This window comes from Danio rerio, chromosome 21, assembly GCF_052040795.2.
Source record: "Danio rerio strain M-AB ecotype USA chromosome 21, GRCz13ab, whole genome shotgun sequence".
Classification (NCBI taxonomy): Eukaryota; Metazoa; Chordata; class Actinopteri; order Cypriniformes; family Danionidae; genus Danio; species Danio rerio.
In genome coordinates this window covers 44,432,501-44,454,367 of record NC_141041.1, presented here as the reverse complement: position 1 = coordinate 44,454,367, position 21,867 = coordinate 44,432,501, and the positions used below count along the sequence as shown (strand labels likewise).

General features: G+C 34.3%; 1 protein-coding gene across 5 annotated transcripts in view; it reads left to right on the top strand.

Annotated features, from left to right (window-relative positions):
- Positions 1-1,850: 1,850 nt before the first annotated feature.
- rskrb (ribosomal protein S6 kinase related b) overlaps positions 1,851-21,867 on the top strand; it is a 32,380-nt gene continuing 12,363 nt past the window's right edge. For 2 of the 5 annotated variants that reach the window (XR_015520554.1, XM_087301813.1), the window contains exons 1-10: positions 1,851-2,124; positions 5,957-6,235; positions 6,333-6,416; positions 9,256-9,324; positions 9,623-9,692; positions 14,037-14,144; positions 18,798-18,838; positions 18,955-18,982; positions 19,754-19,843; positions 19,994-20,082. Coding sequence is in view for 2 of the 5 variants with exons in the window: in XM_087301813.1 (XP_087157939.1) it covers positions 2,095-2,124; positions 5,957-6,235; positions 6,333-6,416; positions 9,256-9,324; positions 9,623-9,692; positions 14,037-14,144; positions 18,798-18,838; positions 18,955-18,982; positions 19,754-19,843; positions 19,994-20,082 (888 nt within the window). In the remaining 3 variants the exon portion in view is untranslated. Of the gene's footprint in view, positions 2,125-5,956; positions 6,236-6,332; positions 6,417-9,255; positions 9,325-9,622; positions 9,693-11,580; positions 11,667-11,994; positions 12,489-13,425; positions 14,145-18,797; positions 18,839-18,954; positions 18,983-19,753; positions 19,844-19,993; positions 20,083-21,867 lie in introns of those variants that run through there. The other 3 variants (XR_015520555.1, XM_087301814.1, XR_015520556.1) reach the window with 2 other exon arrangements.

Genomic DNA, 21,867 nt, shown 5'->3' with positions numbered 1-21,867 from the left:
TTAATAAATAGATAAAATAATTAAGAGTAGTCATAATGTTTAAACATCATATTATATCTTGACTGAATGTTAGAATAACGGTAAATATGTGAAAATGTCACTTTCTGCATGTTTTAATCTATGTTATTCTCAGTGGTCTTTGGTCAAACGAGTCACATATGGCTGCCCATTGTAGAAGAATGAGCTCAGCATTGCTTTAAACATCATCATTTATGCATTATGAGCAATTATGCAGCTACTGTTTCTAATCTATTATTTTAAAGACATTTGATGTGGGCAGTTGTGTGTGTGTGCAATCGTGCATATTTGTGTAATATGTATGCGTATCTGTAAACATGAAAACCAGAGACGGAGAGTAAAAGCTGTAATCTGTACAATCAAATGAAGTACATGCATGTTTTTGTTGAATTCATGTGTGTTTGTTTGCTTTTCAAAATGTCGTACATTACATCTGACCAAAAAAACTTTAAGGGCACTGCACAGCACAAGCCAATAACACGTTTTTTAAATGTCTAACCAATGAATCAGCAATAAAAGGTATTAAAAATATTAATGGTTGATTGACAATGTTTTTACAAACTCTGTTAAACCATCTGACTGTCTAATCTGAAACAGCGCTGTTCATGAGATAATCCAGTCCTTCTCTTATGCAATCTACTGATGCTGAACAGGTCAGCTGTCACATGACATGTCATGCTTTTTTTTTTTTTTTTTTGCATTGTCAGTTTGAACTGCAAACATAATGCAAAAACAAACTACAACTAGGATTATAAAGTAAACATAATAAATTATACATTAAATAAATAGCCTAAAACTGCACTTAATTTTCCCAAAATGTCTAAACATGTTTAACTTGCTAACAAGATTGTTAAAAATATAACATTTAAAACTTAAATTAAAACACATAGCATTGCTAAAACTTAAATTAAAATTAAAATGCATAATAATAAATGCAAATAGTGTCAACATTTTACCATAAGGTTTGATTAGTTTACATTTAACTCAGTTAACTCAGTTTACATTCAGTTAACTCACTAATTACCAACATCTCACTTTTATTATTAGTGTATTGTAATAAAACATGAAAAAAAAAAAAAAAAATATATATATATATATATATATATATATATATATATATATATATATATATATATATATATATATATATATATGTGTATATATATATGTATGTATGTATGTATGTATGTATATATATATATATATATATATATATATATATATATATATATATATATATATATATATATATATATATTTTTTTTTTTTTTTTAAATGAATAGTAATAACAAATGTTAATACAAGTTTATTTAAATATATTATTAAAGTCAAAAATCTCAGTGATTCTGGCATAAAATTGTCCCCAACAACAAATAAATACATTTTGAAATCTAACAGGTTTGTTATTTAAATTACTTTATTATTTATATTTTTTTATTTTTAACTTATTATTATTATTATTATTATTATTATTATTGTAATTGCATGTTTAACTTTTAAATCAGCATTGGTGAATGGGCTATTCAAGAACAAAAAAAATGTAGTTCTGTAGGCCACTATGCGCGCAGGATTAAAAGCTGTTATAAGATAATACAATAAAAAATACTCATCTAATAATAATTAACAGGATGTATGACTTTGTTATCGTGTTTGATGTTTGATGCTGTTTCATCAGTGGATGTAACTGAGCGTCAATAATTCAGCCCGGACAGCTCCTGCTGCTATTTTCAGAGAGCTCTCTGGTGGGCGTGGTCTATCAACGCACCAAGAAATCCGATTGGCTGACAGCAACGAGGGAGGATGCGCAGTGTTCGTCGACGCTATCGGAGATTATCTTGTTTTGGTCGCCATATCTGTCAGGCTGATAACGCTTCGGTGGAGAATGAGTTCGACTGTATAGTTCGGTGTGAGACACGATGATAAAGCTGTTGACCTGTCCCATATTGGAGCGGTTATTACGGTAGTGCACAGTAGCGCCAGTGCTCTGCCAGTCTCTGTCACTAAAACCACAGGCGACAATATGGATGAACAAAATGTAGGATTGAACTAATATTTTCACTCAAAGCGACAAATGTGATGGGTGCCGATGCAAGCAAAAACAGCCAGGTGAGATCTGTGTTGTTGTTTTTTTAACATGGGTGGGAAGGAAAAGTTGTTGAAACCATGTGTGTAACGTGCAACGTTATCTATGGATGGGCTGCTCAGGCATGCATGTGCCACTTTAGTATCACTTTTAAGTTAATCTGTAAAAATAAAGTGATGCATGTTAGATTTTATTAAAAAAAAATATATATATATATACACTTCGTATTAAGTCATTTGATATATCTGATCAGCAAAGTCAAGTTTTGAATCTACTTTACATGCTTTTGTCATTGCTTCAGTATAAAAGATTGAATTTAGTTGTTGTTTTTTACTTTTAAGTTTTTTTTTTTTATAAATAAGTGCACTACCATAAGATTTTTGCAATGTAAAAAATAAACCTCATTCTTATATTCAAGCCCTGTTTATTTTTCAGTTTATTATCATTTAATTTTTGTGTATTTTATTTCCTCAGAAAAGAGTATTGGATATTAATATTTTTCAAGTTATATCAAATTTTATCCAGTATCATGACAACATAATAAAATGTGTAACATTTAGAAATGCAAACATAAGTAATATGATAACTTACCCCTAGGCCTGTTATAATAATCAATATATCGGCTTATTGCACAACACATGGACATGACCTCAATCGTTTTTGGTGATGCGATATATATCACCTATACATAAAAACCAATCCAACTAACATTTTAGCTGATTCTGCCACATCTTTATCTCTTTTGGAGGTGTCAGTGCCGGCATGGTTAAAAAACACTAGTATTTACTATAAATTACTATAGTATATTTAATGTGGGTGCTTGTCAACTGGTACCAGATATTACAGCCTTTGTTACTTTTTTCCTTGCACTTTTTTTGTTTACATTTATTAATATTCATTTATTATCATAAATGCATTTTCACATTATGATTTCAGTGCCTAATGATTACATTGTTGAAATGACTATAATTATATAAAATATTCTTAAGAATAAAATATATGTTCTTCAGAAGAGTGTACTTGCATTGTGAAGATATTATATTGTCATTCTGGCATTATATAATGAGTGGCATAAAATGGTCTTAAAATTACAATACTTTCATTTACCACAATATATTGGTGCAATATTGTACAACAAAAAAGATATGACAGGCCTACTTAACCATATAACCCAAATAAACCAAAATAACCTGAGTTAAATTATTATCATGAATGCTCAAATTCAGTACAAGTATATGAAACTATAATATTTAGAAAAATAAAAAAATTCTGTATTTTATTAAACGCTTTTCAAGCAAATGACATTCTTTTTTACTTGCATCAAAACTCTTGTATAATTATTATAGATAATTGTACAACAAATATTTTTACACCTAAAGCCACTGCATTCATAACCAGGTCCAAAATAACTAGAAAATTAAGCATCTTACATTTATTTGAGACTTATAAATAAATACATTTAGATAAGGCTGGGCAATTAATCAAAAAGTAATTGAAATCAACATTCAGAATCTATAATCAATCTAATTTTTCCAGGTCAATCTTTTCAATTACTTTTCCTACCTTGTGGGAAGTCATGTGACTCTATTCCTTTAAGACTGGTTGCATACCCCTCACCGTGGCTGACCCCTTGCCTTACTTTGCAATACTTGCAAATGGCTTATTTTACATACAATAAAATTATTATTTACATTAAAATATGTTTACAGAAGATTCAAGAAATGCACTGTTTAAAATATTATTTACAGAATATACAAGTTATTTTATTCAGAAGAGATCCTGCTTATTTTCTACGCTTATTGTTTCCAAAAGTGCAAGTTATTTATTTTCATAAGCATTTTATAAGTTATATGCAGCATGTTTTAATTTCAGTTGTTCAATGCTGATGTTCAATAAACAATCATAGAATGATAGTGTGTTTCCTTCAAGTAATGCACCCTTTGTTCAAAAACTTTCCCACTTGTAATATGTGCACATATTTCCTCTACAAAACCAGTGAACTGTGAGGGCAAAAAATAAAAATAAATAAATAATCGTTCATTAATTGTAATCGAATTAAAATATTTAATTAATCGAGGTTTTGATTTTAGGGCAAATCGCCCAGCCCTACATTTAAGGTTCTAATGTATTTGCAAAGTTCCACTACTAAAAATATGTAAGAAATTTTCATTTATGTCTTCTCTAGATTAAAATAGGCCCCAATGCATTATAAGTGTTAACTAGAACCTAAAGTTCATTGATAAACTTTGATGTTGGCTTGAGAAAGTCAAGCGTTTATGGCATTGTTAGGTGGTTGCTAAGCAGTTGCTAAATGGCAATGCTCGTGTAAATGTTTGATCAAATGCTAATACTTAGTAGGCATTTCTAGCATATGTTATTGCATTTAGATAATCATTCATAGCATGTAGCTAATCGTTATTAGCACTTGGCTTCCATTATCATTGTTACCATGCATTGTGCAGGAAGTCCCATTTGCTAGCATGAGTCAAACAAGCCAATGCCCAGGTCCCTACGATGTTCTGATGTAGAGATATTGCTATTTTTAAATGGTTGCTAGGTTATACTGTTTTATTGCTATGGGGACATTTGACAGGTTAGTGATGATACATCAAAGCTTCTTGGCAATATGAGTGATCTTAATCAACCCTGATGTTTCTATGACAGTCTTTATGAGTGTCAAAAACTGGACTTGAACATTATGTATTCCTGGTGTTGGGTTGCGGCTGGAAGGGCATTCGCTGTGTAAAACAAATGCTGGATAAGTTGGCGGTTCATTCCGTTGTGGCGACCCCTGATTAATAAAGGGACTAAGGGAATGAACATTATGTAAAAATGGCTTGCCGTATTTTTTTGAAAATACAATGCTTAATAAGTGTGAAGGTGATACATGCAAAAATGGCTTGCCATATCAGTAAAAAATGTGGAGTTTAAGTCAAAAATGGCTTGCCATATTTTGAGAAAAATAATGCATAAAAATTATTTATTGGAAAACTATAAGTCTGATAAACCTTAAAGATATAGCAACAAAATCTACCGCATCTTAATACAGCTTTTGGCCGAATTTGGGGCTTGTATATTTTTTTATATGCCCGGATTATAAAAATTTAATATTTAACATTTTTTATAAAAAAAATGATAAGTCTTACAGGCATGAGGAGATATAGCAACAATCTTGAATGCAGAAAGCACATTTTGACCACATTTGGGCCTTGTGGCATGAACGGCCTACATGTGTTACTATGTTCTCAAGCCAACATAATAAAAATATTACAGTGATCCCGTAATGGTAATGAGTACATCAAAGACAAAAATAGAAAAAATACATTACAAAAACAGTACATTTAAATACATGACATATTTGATAAAGTGTTTCAAATGATTATAAGCTAAAACTTCCTTTTATAAATCGTCATTACCAACGCACACAGTCAGTTTCAACGTGAGCCAATAATGATGCGGTAATGACACTGTTGAACCTTTTAGATGCAAAGACTGACTGCTTGCTGAATAGGCTCCAGTTATAGTGTCTGTACAATTGTGTTCACAAAATTCATTGAGAATGAATAAAATGGCAAATAATGTTATGCTGGTAATGACACTTTTTAATTGCAATTGGCTTTGGAATATGGACATGATTGACAAACATTTAAATATATATATGAATGTATTAACCTACAATTGTCTACTGTTATAACACTTTTCTTCTTTTTACTTCAAAATAAAAGTCATTTATCTATAATGGCAGCTGGACTTTTTCCATAGTTCCATAAACACCCACAAACATGCAGAAAAATAGGTCATGTCTGGAATACGAGTCCCCGTGTAATGATTGTTTAATGGTGTTCACATTCACAGCCGTACAAAGGGTCGGAGGAGCAGTCGCAGATATCCAGATGGCGGGGATTTCTATCCGCTGTGGGCATTGCTCTTCCAGCTGGACTCTGCCGAATCAACCCATTACGAGTTGGATCACATCGAATGATTTGTGACAAGGAGGCGTCCATTCCTGAGCATCTGGTCTCCTCATTACCGGGCCCAGAGAAACTCCGCATGGAATGGAGTCTGCCTAGCTTTATCAATATGTTTTTGCCTGAATTCCCCCACCGTATTGTCCCAGGACAGGAACATTTCCAGGTGAGAGACAAAAGATGGAAATAAGGTGATAATAACAATGGTAATATTTTCTTATGTAATGTATGTCATTGTTTTATTATGTTGTCCAACCTCCTAGGTCCTGGGTTACATAGCAAAAGGATCGTTTGGTCCCATATTAAAAGTTAAGGATAAATCAAAGCAAAAGACCTACGCAGTTAAGGTAAGAAAACAAACATAAGCTACACACGTATACATTAGCCCCCAGCTCAAATCTTTTATTTTTAGTGTTTTTTTTATTTTTATGTGAAAAAAGACCAAAATATTAAATGCTCAAATCTTAAGTGAAAACTGTCATTTTGATCTTTCTTTACAAATAAATTATAAAATAAATGAATAATTGATTACTCAGTAAATAAACACTCAGCGGCCACTTTATTAGGTACATCTGTTCAACTGCTGTAATAGCTACTACCTGTTCAACTGCTGGTTAATGCAAATTTCTAATCATCCAATCACATGGCAGCAACTCAATGCATATAGGAATGTAGACATGGTCAAGACGATCTGCTGCCGTTCAAACCGAACATCAGAATGGGGAAGAAGGGTGATTTAAGTGACTTTGAACGTGGCATGGCTGTTGGTGCCAGACAGGCTGGTCTGAGTATTTCAGAAACTGCTGATCTGCTGGGATTTTCACACACAACCATCTCTAGGGTTTACAGAGAATGGTCCGAAAAAAGAGAAAGTTCTGTGAGCGCAAATGCCTTGTTGATGCCAAAGGTCAAAGGAGAATGGCCAGACTGGTTCCAGCTGATAGAAAGGCAACAGTTACTCAAATAACCCCTCGTTACAACCGAGGTATGCAGAAGAGCATCTCTGAACACACAACACGTCCAACCTTGAGGAAAATAGGCTACAGCTAAGAGAGAAAATGGGTGTCAGCTAAGAACAGGAAACTGAGGCTACAATTTACACAGGCTCACCAAAGTTTGACAATAGAAGACTATTGCCTGGTCTGAGTCTTGATTTCTGCTGTGACATTCGGATGACAGTTAGAATTTGGTGTCAACAACATGAAAGCATTGATCTATCATCTATCCTGCCTTGCATCAATAATTCAGGCTGGTGGTGGTGGTGTAATGGTGTGGGAAATATTTTCTGTGCACACTTCTGGGCCCATTAGTACCAATTGAACATCGTGTCCACTCCACAGCCTACCTGAGTATTGTTGCTGACCATGTCCATCCCTTTATAACCACAGTGTACCCATCTTCTGATGGCTACTTCCAGCAGGATATTGCACCATTTTTAAACTATGTATATTAAGTTATAGTTATTAATAAAATAAATAAAGTTATTTATATAATGCAATGTGCACCCCCGAAATAAAAGTACAAAAGTAAAAAGTACAAAGACTGGCACCTCATGGAGCAAAGAGAAAACTTATTGATATGAACTTTTTATATTGCTTTAGTGCAAATATGTGTACAATAATGCACAATATGTGACTTTTAAAAAGCAATAATACATTTATGCAGTCATAAACAGGTTTTGGCTGTTAATATGACAGTGATTTGATGCTTCACAAAAGTTGCAGACGCCTTTACCAATATCAAAATGCTTTTGTAAACATCCAGTTATTCTTTACACCGATTAAAAAAAATGGCTACTATAATGGTACTATAATAAGGAAAATCCGCTCTAACTGTAAAAGTAAATAGATTGCTCTTCACACATGAAAGGCCCAAGCATGCAGCCCACAACAAGGTGTAAATTTATTACTTATCATATTTACTAAACCGTTTACTGCTAATTTGATGTAATTTTGCTCACATGGATAATTGAATATTAATCAAATGATGTCATTACGCTGCTGTGCCGTCAGCCAATCGTTACATTGCCGATCAAGAATTTTGAGGATGGATAGATCTGTCCTTCACAACATGTGCAGCGATCTCAGATCAGTTCATCCGGACATTTTAATTTGATTCGCGAACTTGTTTGAAGAACCAAATTAGCCAGAGGTCAGTTATCAAGATTAAAAGATCAAAGATCTGCCAAATCATCTTAGATCATTTAAGCGAGGTACGAAGAACGGACCCCTGGGGGCCACAATATGGGTTTAAAAAAAAATACACAATTGAATTGTAATTGAAAAGGAACAAATCAGTTTTATTATTTTTTTTCTTTGATGAAATACAAAACTATGAGTGTATTTTATGAGTGTAAAATGAGTGTATTGTTTTGATTGTTCTTATAATGTCCTTGAATCATTAATTTAAGTTTTGAATTTATTTATGGGTTTTTTTATTTTATTTTACTTATTTATTTATTTATTTATTTATTTATTTATTTATTTATTTATTTATTTATTTTTTCTCCATTTCTACAACTTCCAATGTCTGGTTGTTTTGTGTACCAAATGTGGAAAACCCTAAATACTTTACGTCTGTATGTCAATTTGGAAACTACAATAAAAAACTAAATGGAAAAAATGAATAAATACATAGCAGATTTTAATTTGAGCTGTACACTTAAATTGCATTTCTAAATAAAATAATAATTTTTTACACATAATCAAATTTTCTAACATATGAACTGGTCCTCCACACTGCAAAAAAATGCGTTTCTTGCTTACATTTTTGTCTTGTTTCTAGTCCAAATATCAAAAAATTCCTAAATCATGAATTTTCTAGACAAGCAAAACATATTGTCTTGTTTTGAGAAATAATATGCCAATAATTAGTGAGCTTTTTCTTAAAACAAGCAAAATAATCTGCCAGTGGGGTAAGCAAAATAATTTTACGTCTTATTATTTTGCTTGTTTTAAGAAAAAACTCACTTGTTGTCTCAAAACAAGACGATATGTTTTGCTTGTCTAGAAATTGCTTATTGATATAAGAAATTTTAGATATTTGGACTAGAAACAAGATAAAAAATCTAAGCAAGAAAAGCATTTTTTGCAGTGAACTGAACTGAACTGTCTGTTACTGTAATGTTTCTTAGGTATATGTTATTAATTTAGAAATTAATTAAAAAAAAATCTTGATCTATTGTAGGTTATTCCCAAATCTGAGATCTTGCGCTTGGGAGTTTTGGAGCAGTCAAAGGAGGAAGTAATAGTCCAGGTGAGTAACAGCCCTCGCATTTCTGCGTAATCTTTATTTTTGTTAGGGATAATGGTCTGTGTCATCTTTTACAGGTAATGACTCTTAGATTATATCATAAGTACTATGGAGATTGAGGTGGTGTCTGATTTAGTGGTTACAGAAACTAGGGCGTAAATGCAAATGGACTGGAAGCGAGCTAGACCGAACATGCGCTGGTCTCTTTATCTCAGTCGTTCACGAAGAGGCTGAGGTCAATCGCACAGAGGTTTCTGACTCACTGTGCCTTTGCTCTTGTTGTCAAACTGTTGCCTTGCAGCGTCAGGTCCGCCATCCTTTTGTCCACGACCTGCAGGACTGCTGGCAGACCCAGCGGCACATCTACATTAGTGAGTGATTCAGAACACATCCCAACTCTCTCCTGCCTTTCCCACCACTAAATCAGCTTCCCGTGTGGTCCTGTTCCCACCGAAACACTGAGTTCTCCCTGGAGCTTTTTTTGTTCTTTACCCACCTAAATGGAGGACATTGCATTTCAAAAGATTAGAAAAATGGTCTCTTATAGACCTTTTTCATGGCTGCTGCATGGAGGGCGCCATAGCGACCAGCGTCTTCCGGTAGAATGCGAAAAACTTCCGTTTACAGCGTGTACAACTGGTAATTTGCGCTCCGAAAATGGGTTTCAATAACGTTTTTAATGGATAACAGAGCGTTTTTGTGACACACAACTTAGAAATGTATCTGTTAAAGCCGTTATAATCGGTCACATGTGGTTCAAGCGCGTCAGAAATACGAGAAAAACGTTCTCCTACTGTAGTTCACGTGTTTGCCGTCAGAAATAGTGTGTGTGTGCGTTCCCGGCCTGTCAGCTGTTAGCTCAGTGCAGAGAGAGAGAGAGAGAGAGAGAGAGCAAACCAGAGTACTGGCGTGAAACTTAACGGGTATGAAAGTCGTGCAATTTACAAAAATGACCAATAAAAGTCTGTTATTGATCCTCTGCTGGCTGACTTGCTGTTCATTCTAATAGCGAGCCGTTTGTGTTTTATTTCGTGTGTTGTTTTTACCACGGTTTGTGTTTTTCTGTCATTTTGAAATGACACTAGCCTATATTTTCATGTGTGTGTCCAACATTTTGGTGAATTACATTTGTTTGGGCTGGTTATATATTTGAAATAAAGAGAAAATGTTAACTGATGACAAGACTTCATTTAAACTGCAGAAGATGCCGTCTGACAACGAGGGGAAAACGCCTCACAGCAGCAGTTTTCCATCCTATTAGATCGCATTTCATTAAATGATCAGTCCAGGAGATGCTGCTGATGGACAACAGTAATAGTTCAAAGAGGATAAAAGCAGGTAAAATAGATTAAAACTATCGTTTCAAAGCTGTCCAAATGTGACCGTTTACACGCATCAGCTGCCGACCGGAAGTTCTTCGCATTCTCCTTGCGCATACACGCAAAGCATAATGGGTAATTTTGCGTTCCAAGAAAAAGGTCTATAAAACACTCCATTTGTCTTGTAATAGGTTCAATGTACAAGTCAGCTAGTGTTCAACAGATGAGTTTTACCATTTTTTAATCCATTCAGGCCATCTTTGGTCTCGCAGGAGGACTTGAGTTTAGCTTAGCATAAATTATTGAATTGGATTAGACCATTAGCATCTCATTAAAAAAGTCCAAAAGTGAAAAGTTGCTTTTTTATGTGTATATGGCTAAGAACATGGTTGGAAAGTAATATTTTGGTTAGAACTAAATTTCATCTTAAATCATAATGTCCAGCTTTATGTAGGAAAATTATAGAAATTATTTTTATTTTATTATTTTATTTTTTTGAGTGAGATGTTGATGGTCTAATGCTTGTTGTCAAATGGATTACATATGAGACAAACTTTTCCTATGTAGATATCCCTAAGATCGTGTGCAGTTCATGTTCTATAGAATATTGGTGCTATCCATGGTGCTGATTTCATTCGATGTTCTAGTTTATCAAATACAACTTTCTAAACATCAAAAAGTCCAAAGTACTTCTTATAACAAGGAAATTATAGTAGAGCCATGGGATAGATAGATAGATAGATAGATAGATAGATAGATAGATAGATAGATAGATAGATAGATAGATAGATAGATAGATAGATAGATAGATAGATAGATAGATAGATAGATAGATAGATAGATAGATAGATGGATAGATGGATGGACGGATGGACGGATGGATGGACGGATGGATGATTTAATGGATGGTTGGGTGGATGTTACATGATATGGATGGATGGTGGATGTTACATGATTTTTGATGGATAGATGGATGGATGGGTGCATGAATGGATGGATGTTACATGATTTTTGATGGATGGATGGGTGCTTGAATGGATGGATTTTACATGATTTTTGATGGATGGATGGGTGCATGAATGGATAGATGGATGTTACATGATTGTGGGTGAATGGATAGATTGATGAGTGAGTGGATGGATGTCTCACCTTGCCTTTGATTGATATTATATAATTTTTAATGGACATGTGGATGGATGAATAGATGGGTGGATGGATGTTAGATGATTTTTGATTTATGGATGTTACATTTGAAGGATGGATAGGTGCATGAAAGGATAGAAGGATGTTACATGATTATGGGTCGATGGATGGATGGATGGATTGATGGATGGATGGATGGATGGATGGATAGATGGATGGATGGGTAAATGAATGGATGCCTTACCTTGCCTGGGATGATTTTCAAAGGATATTTAGATGGGTGCATAGATGGGTGAATGAATGTTATGTGATTTTTGATGGATGGATGGATGATACATGATTTTTGATGGATGGATGTTACATTTGATGGACGGATGGGTGCATGAATGGATACTTGGATGTTACATGATTATGGGTGGATGAATGGATGGATAGATGGATGCTTGAATGGATGGTTGCCTTACCTTGCCTTGAATGTTACATGATATTTGGATGGATAGATGGGTGTATGGATGTTTCATGATTTTTGATTGATGGATGAATGGATGGATGGATGATACATGATTATGGATGGATGGATGGATGGGTGGGTGAATGGATTGATGCCTTACCCTGCCTTGGATGGATGTTATATAATTTTTAATGAATATGTGGATGGATGAATAGATGGGTGGATGGATGTTACATGATTTTTGATTGATAGATGTATGGATGGATGATATATGATTGTTGATTGATGGATGTTACATTTGATGGATGGACGTATAGGTGCATGAATGGATAGATGAATATTGCATGATTATGGGTGGATGGGTGAATAAATGGATGCCTTACCTTGCCTTGGATAGATGTTACATGATTTTTAAAGGATATGTGGATGGGTGCATAGATGGGTGTATGAATGTTATATAATTTTTAATTGATGGATGGATGATACATTATTTGTGATGGATGGATGTTACTTTTGATCGATGGATGGATGCATGAATGGATAGTTGGATGTTACATGATTATGTGTGGATGTGTAAGTGGATGGATGCCTTGAATTGGCTTGGATTGATGTTGCATGATTTTTAATGAATATGTGGATGGATAAATAGATGGAATGGTGGATGTTACATTTGATGGATGGATGGATTGGTGCATGAAAGGCCTTGGATGGATGTTACATGATTTTTAATGGATATCTGGATGGATAGATGAGTGTATGGATGTTTCATGATTTTTGATTGATGGATGGATGTATGGATGATACATGATTTTTGATGGATGGATGGATGGATGTTACATTTGATGTATGGATGGATAGGTGCATGAACAGATGGATGGTTACATGATTATGGATGGATGGGTGAATGGATGGATGGATGGATGGGTGAGTGGATAGATATCTTGCCTTGGATTGTTATTCATTATTTAATGGATATGTGGATGGATGAATAGATAGGTGGATGAATGTTACATGATTTTTGATGGATGGATGTTATGTTGGATGGATGGATGGATGGATGGATGTTACATGATTTTTGATAGATGGATGTTATGTTGGATGGATGGATGCCTTGCCTTGGATGGATGTTACATGATTTTTAATAGATGGATGGATTGATGGATGGATGTTACATGATTTTTTGATAGACAGACAGACAGACAGACAGACAGACAGACAGACAGACAGACTCCGTTTACTAGACTTTCCCCCAATCCAGTTACACAAAAGACCAAAAGGACACAGATTCCAGTTGAAGCCACTTAATAGTTTCTCTGTCAGGTTTGAGAGCACCTCCACCCAAACCTCAGTACTTTTCCCCTGTGTTTGATTTCCAGTGACCCTGACTGCACTTGTCAAAGTGAACTTCCTTCTTCCACTATGATGTCCCTTGAATGCTTTCTCCTCCTAAATCTACAGTGGTGAACGTGTCACTTCCTTTGATCACACCACCTGACTCCTCTGTTCACAGCTTGTTTTGCTCCCTTTTTATCAACTCTTCATTCAGCCTTCATGTTTATCACTGGGATCTTCAAGGTTAAGATTCTGTTTATTAGCAGAATGTTTTAGACTTGGTCTGTCCATGATGTTTGGCGAATGGATGAAGGCGTCGCTGCTACAAACAGATGGTCTCCTGAATCTGGTCTTCTCCCAGACCGACAGATGTTTTCTCTGCAGTCGTTTCATGTTGGATTCGAATGTTTTGAGGATTTGTTGACTCTGGCGGTGTTTATATGCTGTGATTGCGTTTATTTTCCCTCTAGTGTGTGATTACTGCAGCACAGGGGACTTGTACACATACTGGGTGATGATCGGTCAGTTTGGAGAGGACGTGGTCAAAGTGTTCGCTGCTGAATTAGGTTCTGCTCTAGGTAAGCACATATTTCATGACTTATACATGATGTATTGAGAAACAACACTGATCAGATGTAGAGAATCCTCACAGGTACTGCTGATAAACTAAACATACAGTTGATGTCAGGATTATTTGCCCCACTGTATATTTTTTTCACCAATTTAGCTTAACAGTAATGCTTTTTCAACACATTTCTAAACATAAAATTTTAATAAATCATTTATAATAACTAATTTATTTTATCTTTGCCATGATGACAGTATATAATATTTTACTAGATATTTTTGAAGATAGTAGTATTCAGCTTAAAGTGCCTTTAAAAGGCTTCACTAGGTTAGTTAGATTATTTAGGCAAGTTAGGGTAATTAATTAGGCAAATCATTAGCCCCTTTCACACAGTAGCCCCTTTCACACATACAGACCTTTCCGGAAAATTACCAGCAATTTTCCGGAAAGGTTGTATGTGTGAACAGGTCCTTTTTGAAAATACCGGTAAATTCGTTCTGGCTATTTTCCGGAAAGAGAAGTTGTAACATTACCGGCAATTTGCCGGAAAGCTGCGCTGTGTGAACGCAGAAGGAATATTTCCGGAATAAGCGCGTGCACGTCTAGAACGTGCTGACGTAAGACGTCTGCTTTAGCCAATCACAACAGTCAGACGCATTTACGTCCGCGCGGTTTGTGAGAATAAAAGCCTTTGAATATTTTTCCAGACGCATTTAGCTGCTAGAAGTTAGTCAGATAACGTTTATATGTTCTCCTTAATGCCAACTGTGCAAATAATCATCGATAAGATGCTTATGATAAGCCGTTGTTTGTTTACCTTCAAGCTTTGCGTGTGCCCATGAAACAGCCTGTGAGCGGCAGCACACGCACATATTATGAACATCTCGACATGCGAATATGATCCTGTGAAAGTTGTTTACAATATTGATCATCAAAAGAGTTTGTAATTTAGTCAAATGTTTACAAATACAAGCGCAGCCATTTAAAGCTCATTTGTGGTGAATGATGTCAGAATTTACCGGTATTTTGGAATGGATGTGTGAATGCTCTTTTCCGGAAAATTTCCGTAACGTCCTCGCCTGTGTGAACAGCGCTTTTTTGAACATACCGGTAAAGTCGTTCCGTAAATTTTCCGGATATTTTCCGGTATCACTGTGTGAAAGGGGCTAGTGATACCGGTAAATATCCGGAAAATTTACGGAACGACTTTACCGGTATATTCAAAAAAGCGCTGTTCACACAGGCGAGGACGTTACGGAAATTTTCCGGAAAAGAGCATTCACACATCCATTCCAAAATACCGGTAAATTCTGACATCATTCACCACAAATGAGCTTGAAACGGCTGCGCTTGTATTTGTAAACATTTGACTAAATTACAAACTCTTTTGATGATCAATATTGTGAACAACTTTCGCAGGATCACTTTCGCATGTCGAGATCATAATATGTGCGTGTGCTGGCGCTCACAGGCTGTTTCATGGGCACACGCAAAGCTTGAAGGTAAACAAACAACGGCTTATCATAAGCATCTCATGGATGATTATTTACACAGTTGGCATTAAGAAGAACATATAAACGTGATCTGACAAACTTCTAGCAGCTAAATGCGTCTGGAAAAATATTCAAAGGCTTTTATTCTCACAAACCGCGCGGACGTAAATGCGTCTGACTGTTGTGATTGGCTAAAGCAGACGGCTCACGTCAGCACGTTCTAGACGTGCACGCGCTTATTCCGGAAATATTCCTTCTGCGTTCACACAGCGCAGCATTCCGGCAAATTGCCGGTAATGTTACAACTTCTCTTTCCGGAAAATAGCCAGAACGAATTAACCGGTATTTTCAAAAAGGACCTGTTCACACATACAACCTTTCCGGAAAATTGCCGGTAATTTTCCGGAAAGGTCTGTATGTGTGAAAGGGGCTATTGTAAAACAATCGTTTGTTCTGTAGACTGGACCAAAGATTAGATAGATAGATGTTACAGGACTTATGGATGGATGGATGGATGGATGGATGGATGGATGGATGGATGGATGAATGGACGGATGGATGTTACATGATTTTGATGAATGGATGGATGAACAGATGTTACATGATTTTGATGGATGGATGGATGGATGGATGGATGTTACATGATTTTGATGGATGGATGGATGAACAGATGTAACATGATTTTGATGGATGGATGGATGGATAGTTGGATGGATGGATGGATGAATGTTACATGATTTTGATGGATGGATGGATGGATGGATGTTACATGATTTTGATGAATGGATGGATGAACAGATGTTACATGATTTTGATGGATGGATGGATGGATGGATGTCACATGATTTTGATGGATGGATGGATGAACAGATGTAACATGATTTTGATGGATGGATGGATGGATGGATGGATAGTTGAATGGATGGATGGATGGATGGATGTTACATGATTTTGATGGATGGATGGATGGATGGATGGATAGTTGAATGGATGGATGGATGGATGGATGTTACATGATTTTGATGGATGGATGGATGGATGGATGGATGGATGTTACATGATTTTGATGGATGGATGGATGGATGAACAGATGTAACATGATTTGGATGGATGGATGGATGGATGGATGAATGGATGGATGGACAGATGTTACATGATTTTGATGGATGGATGGATGGATAGAAAGATGTTACATGATTTTGATGAATGGATGGATGGATGGATGGATGGACAGATGTTACAGGACTTATGGATGGATGTTACATGATTTTGATGGATGAATGGATGAACAGAAAGATGTTACATGATTTTGATGGATGGATGGATGGATGGATGGATAGATGGATGGATGTTACATGATTTTGATGAATGGATGGATGGATGAACAGATGTTACATGATTTTGATGGATAGATGGATGAACAGATGTAACATGATTTTGATGGATGGATGGATGGATGTTACATGATTTTGATGGATGGATGGATGGATGAACAGATGTAACATGATTTTGATGGATGGATGGGTGGATGGATGGATGAATGGATGGATGGACAGATGGTACATGATTTTGATGGATGGATGGATGGATTGATGGATGGATGGATGGATGGATGGATGGATGGATGGACAGATGTTACAGGACTTATGGTTGGATGTTACATGATTTTGATGGATGGATGGATTGATGGATGAATGGACAGAAGTTACTGTTACATGATATGGATGGATGGATGGATGGATGGATAGACAGGTGTTACATGATTTAAATAGATGGACAGATTTTACATGATTGTGATGGATGAATGGATGCATGGGTGGATGAATGGACAGATGTTACTGTTACATGATATGGATGGATGGATGGATGGATGGATAGACAGGTGTTACATGATTTAAATAGATGGACAGATTTTACATGATTGTGATGGATGAATGGATGCATGGGTGGATGGATGGACAGATGTTACAGGACTTATGGATGGATGTTACATAATTTTGATGGATTGATGGATGGATGGATGAATGGACAGATGTTACTGTTGCATGATATGCATGGATGGATGGATGGATGGATAAACAGGTGTTACATGATTTAATAGATGGACAGATTTTACATGATTGGATGGATGGATGGATAGATGCATGGATGGATGGATGGATGGACAGATGTTACATGATTTTAGTCAATTTTCCCCCCAATTTGTCAATATTTTGTCTGCCACTAAATCACTGTTAATTAGCAAGCCAAAACTCAATTTACATTTTTATATATTTTAGGTTATGATTTATTCCTGGGATGGCAAACTTGTATCATTATTCCATCCTTCAGAAATGATTTAAATATACTGATTTGCTGCTCGGGGAAATGTTTCTTTGTTGTTCTGCTTAATGTATTGTGGAAACCAGATTTATTTTAAATAAATCATTTGTAATAATATAAATGTCTATTGTTATTGTTATTTTAAATGAATTGAATAGGTTCTTGTTAAATAACATTGATCTTATTATAAATTTTTATTAACCCAAATGTTATTATATTATATTATATTATATTATATTATATTATATTATATTATATTATGTTATATTATATTAAGTTATATTATATTATATTATATTATATTATATTATATTATATTATATTATGTTATATTATATTAAGTTATATTATATTATATTATATTATATTATATTATATTATATTATGTTATGTTATATTATATTATGTTATATTATGTTATGTTATATTATATTATATTATGTTATGTTATATTATATTAAGTTATATTATATTATATTATATTATAATATATTATATTATGTTATATTATATTAAGTTATATTATATTATATTATATTATATTATATTATATTATATTAGGATATATTATATTATATCATGATATATTATATTGTATTTTATTATATTATATGATATTATATTATGATGTATTATACTATGTTATGTTATATTTAATTTATTTTAATTTAATTTAGCTTAATTTTATTTTATTTTATTATATGATATTATATTATAATATATTATATTATATTATTATGATATATTATATTATATTATTTTATGATATATTATGTTATATTACATTAAATTATTATATTATATTACATTACATTACATTACATAACATTATATTTCTTATTTTTCAGGCTTTCTTCATGACTGTGCAATCATCCATCGTGATGTGAAGGTATACACGGTTTCATATGTAATGTTTTAAATTCAATTAATTGAACTTTGATGTCATAAATATGATCTTTAAAATGTCTAATTACAGAATTGTTCTCTGCTTTATTTTTTGAACAGATGGAGAACGTCCTGCTAACAGATCAGGGTAAGGCAGTGTGTATTCTCCGGTCTCTCCAGTGGAGGGCAGTCTGTGCCAATTGTTGTTGTTTTTTCTCATGTAAACATGGAACGTTCCAGAACATCCAGGCTTCACACTGTTAAGCCGAAGAATAGGCCTAGATTATTGAAACAAGCATTACTGTTTTCCCAGCACATTCTTATTGTAATTTTGAATTATCACTGCAGTATTAAAAGTCAAATGCCATCAACAATTTATATTTGTTTTACATGAGAGCTATTTATAGTTATACACAGTTTTCAATATTATTTGCCCTCCTGAGATTTTTAGTTTGTTTGTTTTTTTGTTTTTTGTGATGCTTAACAGAGCAAGTTTTCATAGTATTTCTGATAGTATTTTTTTCTACTGGAGAAAGTCTTATTTTATTTATTTCGGCTATTGGCCATTTTAAGGTCAATATTATTAGCCCCCTTAAGCAATATATTTTTTTATTGTCTACGGGATAAACCACTGTTATACAATGATTTGCTTTAATAAACCAGTTAAGCCTTTAAATGTCACCGTAAGCTGTATAGAAGTGTCTTGAAAAAAATCTAGTGAAATATTATTTACCGTCATCATGGCAAAGATAAAATAAATCATTTATAAGAAATGAGTTATTAAAACTATTATGTTTAGAAATGTGTTGAAAAAAACTTCAACTGTACATTTATGTATACATGTAATTAATAATAAACGATAATATACATATTATTATTATTAAGTGTTGCTATGTAAATGTCTGATATTGTGTTACAGGCCACCTACGTCTGGCTGATTTTGGTTTGTCCCGTCGCCTTGAGCGTGGAGGAAGGGCGTTCACTATCTGTGGAACAATCCAGTATATGGGTAAATCTATAATGACACTGATGCGACATAAATAATGTACATAAACAAACACTTTATACTGTGAGATTTATAGCTAAACTAATGCAAGGGCATTTATATTTGTAGCAGTGTGAAATGTAAGCAAAATTCGTATGAAATGTGTCTTTTAAGCTCCTGAAGTCCTTAGCGGTGGTCCCTATAACCACGCTTCTGACTGGTGGTCGCTCGGCATCCTGCTCTTTGCGCTGGCCACTGGAAAGGTGAGGTCAATGCACAAATATATGCACAAACATCTGTTTTTCTCCCTGATATGATAAAAGAGAAGATGCTTTATTTATTTAGAAATAGATATACAATTGAAATCAGAATTATTAGCCCCCTGTTTATTTTTTCTCCAATTTCTGTTTAACGGAGAGAAGATTTTTTTCAACACATTTCTAAACATATTAGTTTTAATAACTCATCTCTAAATAACTGGTTTATTTTATTTTTGCCATGATGACAGTAAATAATATTTGACTAGATATTTTTAAGACACTTTAATAAAGATTAAAGTGACATTTAAAGGTTAACTAGGTAAACTAGGGTAATTAGGCAAGTTATTGTATAATGATAGTGTGTTTTGTAGACTATCGAAAAAAATATGGCTTAAAGGGGCTAATAATTTTGACTTTAAAATTATTTTTCCAGCCGAAATAATAGAAATCAGAGTTTCTCCAGAAGAAAAAATATTATCAGACCTACTGTGAACATTTCCTTGCTCTAAACATTATTTGGAAAATATTTGTAAAAAAAAATTCAAAGGGGGCTAATAATTCTGACTTCAACTGTATTTTATAACTTTGATTCACAGTGAAATATATTTTTGAAATTAAACATAAATTTACAATTTTAACATTCATATAAGGGTCAAGATAAAGAAAATACATTTTACAACCTTACAGTACAATGTGGAAGGAGATCAATAATATATATGAGCAATATCACACTCGTAGCAGTGCGATAAGGCTGTATATCAGCACTGGTGGGAGGCGTGCGTTGGCCTTAGTGCCCCCACCAGTGCCGATATACAGCCATATCACACTGCTACGAGTGTGATATTGCGTTTATACAACAGTTTGACGGCATAATTGTGTATATAAACACAAAATCAAACATGGAGAGTCTCAAAAACCCTTTTGTATGAGGAACTACTTTCTTCCGCTTTGGATTCAAATCATAAGCCGACAGTTAAACAGCTGAGCAAGCATCTTTTATACTTTAGATCTGTAGTGTCTGCTTTTTGCTGGTTGTATGTTGGCGGAGTAATGAACAAAGGGTAAAGAGGGGCTGTGTCCGAAACCGCATACTTCCATACTATATAGTTCGCTAAAATCAGTATGCGAGCCGAGTAGTATGTCTGAATTCACAGAATTCGAAAATCAGTATGCGAGAAGTACCCGGATGACTTACTACTTCCGGCGAGATTTTGGAGTGCGCATCCCATGCACACTGCGCTATCCCATAATGCCCCGCGAAAGAATTCATGAATAGAAATGATCGATGCAACTGACGCAGGTAGGTCACGTGACCATGACAAAATGGCAAGTGTAGTATGTCCGAAGTCCATTCATACTTTTCACATTCATACTGTGTAGAACGTACTTTTCTAACAGCCAAGTAGTACGATTAAATTCAAATGCAGTACCTACTGAGTAGTTGGCGGTTTCGGACGCAGCCAGGTTGTACGGATGCTGATATTACTTAAATATATTACGGCTATCAGCCAATCAGATTCAAGAACCAGACAGAACTGTTTTATTTATATATTTATATATATATATATATATATATATATATATATATATATATATACACACACACACACACACACACACACACACACACACACACACACACACACATATATATATATATATATATATATATATATATATATATATATATATATATATATATGAGCAATTCCATGAAAATGTCAACCTTGCCATGAAAAGAAAAATGTTTTCACCAAAATAGCGAAACCGTTTCTACATTTTTTTGCG